The sequence below is a fragment of the Arachis duranensis genome, chromosome 6 (assembly GCF_000817695.3).
Source record: "Arachis duranensis cultivar V14167 chromosome 6, aradu.V14167.gnm2.J7QH, whole genome shotgun sequence".
Classification (NCBI taxonomy): domain Eukaryota; kingdom Viridiplantae; phylum Streptophyta; class Magnoliopsida; order Fabales; family Fabaceae; genus Arachis; species Arachis duranensis.
In genome coordinates this window covers 101,843,609-101,847,540 of record NC_029777.3, presented here as the reverse complement: position 1 = coordinate 101,847,540, position 3,932 = coordinate 101,843,609, and the positions used below count along the sequence as shown (strand labels likewise).

Below are 3,932 nucleotides of genomic sequence, written 5' to 3'. Positions count from 1 at the left end.
CGTTAAACAAAGAAAAACGCGCATTTCCTCGTGAATAAGAAGCGCCACAGGAGCCTCCACTGCCTAACCCACTTCACACGCTCTCTCATATTCTTCACCAATTTCTTTCACTCTCAAATACCCAAATTGCCCATAAAATTATACAACATGATAATTGTATCACTTTTTTAATATAACCTTTTGTTTTTTTATAATTAATTTTTAATACTAAAAATAAGAAATTTAAAAACATATGAACACAAATATAACACATATAATATTGCTAAAACATATGTCATTTTGATCAAGGTTTCAAGTCGATACTTATTTTGTTTCTTCTCAACACACGCAAAAGTTATTTTATGGTATGTCATATTTTATTGAGTTAAAATAATTTCAAAATTATTTAGTTTTGATGCATATTCCATGTTATTTATATACATTAATTATGTATTACTAAAAATAATTAAATAATAACTATAAGTGTATTTATCCTTAAATTTTTGCTCACAGAAAATGAAATCCAATATTTGATGGATAAATTAGGCATAGAATTTCCTTTCCTATAAAAGTACACATACGACAGAAACACAAAGCAACACAACCAGTTTCACTAGCTCATCAAAAACATGGAGTCACATAACAAAAACAAAAGACTCAATCATGGATCACACACACCACCCAAGCTCTCCCTTGTGGCCACTTCACGGACAACTATGCCCCCAGATGCTCCGACACCGCCGCCACGGACGGTGCCAGTCTCCGTTCCGTTTCAGTGGGAGGAAGCACCGGGGAAGCCCAGACCGTGCCACGCATCATCTGAGTCAAACAACAAAGGTAGTGACGTGGCACGAGCCTTGGAGCTTCCTCCGAGGTTGTCAACAACCAACACAAAGGTTTCCAAGACTATGAGCATGCCTTCCCCAACAACGGTCTTGGAAGGGCCTTATGTTATGCGTGCCACATCTTTTACGACGCCGTTTAGGAACCAAAAGGAAAGTTGGAATGCCAATTTTGTGTCTAGCAGGTGGAGCGGCAATAACAAGAATAACGGTGTGGAGAGTGAGGGTACTTTTGACTTTTCAAGTTGGACTGAAGATGAAAATGGTACGGTCAAGATCACAAGGATTAGGAGAAAGGGGAGCTTCTCTCAGGCAAAATCGCAGTTATGGGTAACTATTATTTTCAACCAACCACATGAAAAATTTTCATTTCGTTATGTTATATATGATCTGATTTTTAGTTTTAGTATTCATCAACATTCACACAAAATTATCTAATTAATTATGAAAATATATACACAACAATTTAGATTATGCAAAATTTTCACAGAGGTACGTAATCTATTATCTTAATTTGTTCTACTAATGCCAGACCCTGATTTTTTTTTACCCTTCTTCTGTTTAGTTCAAAATTTTGGGGAAATTTATGCACAAGTGGAAGTGTTTGACAAGAACATTAATCATTGATAAAATTAACCACAAGATTATTATATTTAATTTGAAAAGAATAACACTCATTTCTGGGGATTTTTGTGGTTCTTAATTTTGCGGATACTTATAAAGTTGAGAAGCTGTGAGATTTTATATGCGTAAATTTGGAAACTATGAACTATCTATTTGGAATAAACATAATCCTTTGAAAAATCAATAACATACTATTTATCAAACAATTTTAATTATTGTACAGTTTGTTACTAATTATGATAAATTTGATAATTGCAGAGTAGCATTTACCAAAGCGTTAAGCAAGTAGTTCCATGGAGACGCAGGCATGAAAGGCAAAGAAAATCAGACAACAAAATTTGAGATTGTTTGATTAACCAATCGAAATTCGAACGTCAGAGTGGTGTGTGCTGTGTATCATGAGTTCGGAGATATGCAAAGAGATAAAGTAAAGAAGGAATTATTATCCTATCAATTTGGAAAAATTATAATAAAGGATATTTATCCGAACGTAATTCCTTTTTTCTTTTACGACTTTATATATTGATACATGTACCACCACTTCTATTATGTACAGGAAGATCAACAAACTTATATATATAGCTCTATTGAAATAATAATATATTAAATTTGGTTTCTGTTGGTAAAAAAATAATTTCGAAGAAGAAAGTTATTCGAAGGGTAGTGAGTGAGTTTTCGTAAGGAAGTTGATATCGAAGAAGATTTTGTGTTTAAGGTTATCGTGTAAGAGCTTGATTAGCTTAACAAGTTAAAGAGCTGTTCGAAGAAGTGAATCAAAGATTATGAGATTCGAAGGTTGTTTCCGGCCATTACAAGATCAAGCAAAAAGTTGTTTTCCAGCGGTTACAAGATCAAGCAAAAGAGTGGATACAGTTACTCACGTTTTTCACACACGTGGAAGTCACACTTCAAATTAATTTGTTAGGAAATGGCTATAATAAGAGAGGGCTCGAAGATACAGGGGTTAGAACTTTACTTCAGAAATTACTCACGCACACTCACATCCCAAGGATTTTTTGAGTCTGGTTCGAGTTAATTTTCTATAGGGTTTCTTCCACATGTCTTTATTTTCCATTAATTTTTCTGCAAACTTTATTTTTTCATACAAATTTATCTTTCAAGCAACATTTACTTTATTTGCTCAGTTTTATGTTTCGAAACCCTTTAATTTCCATGTCAAAAGTTCTTTGATTCAATCGAAGGTATTTTACTGCTTTATTTAAATTCAACGGAAACCATTTTAATTCCAATCAATTTTATCTTAAAAGTCTTTATTTATATCTTTTCGATCTCTTCTTTAAAATCTCGTCTAATTCGAGGGTCTTTATGCACTAGTAGAAAATTGGTACCCGCAAAAGAGGAGTAGGTTTCGTTCCAGACTATTAGAATTGAATCACCTTCGATTTGCTAAAAAACAACTTAACAAATTGGCACGCCCGGTGAGACAGTTTAAAATTGAAGTGTGTCAAATGATTTTGGTGCCACTTAGTGCATGCAATTAAGGAGTGGAAGAATTATTCACATGGCTGACGAAGTTTCGAATGTGAATGGTGGTTCAGCTACAAATGATAGTGCACCAGTAAATGTACAATTTCAGATGTTATTTCACGTTTAGAAGGGGTGGTTGTAAATGAAAGTATGGTGATTACAAATATGCAGGCTGGAAATAATGGGCGTAATACTCGTCCACGTGGTAATCCACCACCGATTCAGCCCCAAGTAATTGCTGGTTGGCCTTCTTATGGCTTTCCTCCTAGTTATACTCCGCCAGTAAGTGGTTTTATTCCTCCGATTCGATTTGGGGATACAAGTGGAGTAAACAATGTTCAAAATCCACATCAGCAATCCGAGTATTCTCGTGATTATAAGGTGGGTTCTACATCAAATGCTTCTAATTCAATAGCAATATTTTGAGAACATGTAGAAGAAAGCCATCATGATTTAGTCAATTTATTAACTAAAAAATGACCACAACTCTAAATCCTATGATGGATGATCACGAATCAAAGTTCGATCGTCTTGCGAAGCAAATCGAGCGAATTGCCTGAATCGTTGATTATGATGAAGGAGAAAGGCAAGATGCTAGAGGAAATAATGAGGGTTTTGAAAATTTATTTTAAAACAAAAATGATATTTTTAGAAACAGAGAAAATCCTCAATTAGTTCCTCCTGGTCAAAATGCAGATGATGTCCTGGGCAATTACGCGTTAATCAAGTCGGTGAACCTTATCAGGTTACAAGAATTGTGGAAGATGTTTTAAATAGGGTTGGATTCAATATAGGATTCATGAATTGACCCCACTTTGTGTCAGCTTTTTCTTATAATGTTCAAATGGCTGAAGTGCCAAGAGGAGTGAAAAATCCTAAGATAATCACAAAGTGTGCAGGAGAAGTTGGGGAATCGACTACTGAACATGTTGCTCGATATTTGATTGAGATTGGGAATTTGGCTAATGGTAAAATTTTGAAAATGAAGTTTTTTCTTTC

At 34.5% G+C, this 3,932-nt stretch overlaps 1 protein-coding gene across 1 annotated transcript; it reads left to right on the top strand.

Moving 5' to 3' along the window:
- Nucleotides 1–504: 504 nt before the first annotated feature.
- Nucleotides 505–2,022, top strand: LOC107495213 (uncharacterized protein At4g00950). The gene is made up of 2 exons (XM_016116329.3): nucleotides 505–1,151; nucleotides 1,704–2,022. The coding sequence occupies exons 1-2, from the start codon at nucleotides 609–611 to the stop codon at nucleotides 1,785–1,787; spliced, it is 627 nt and encodes a 208-aa protein (XP_015971815.1). The 5' UTR covers nucleotides 505–608; the 3' UTR covers nucleotides 1,788–2,022.
- The last annotated feature ends 1,910 nt before the right edge of the window (nucleotides 2,023–3,932 follow it).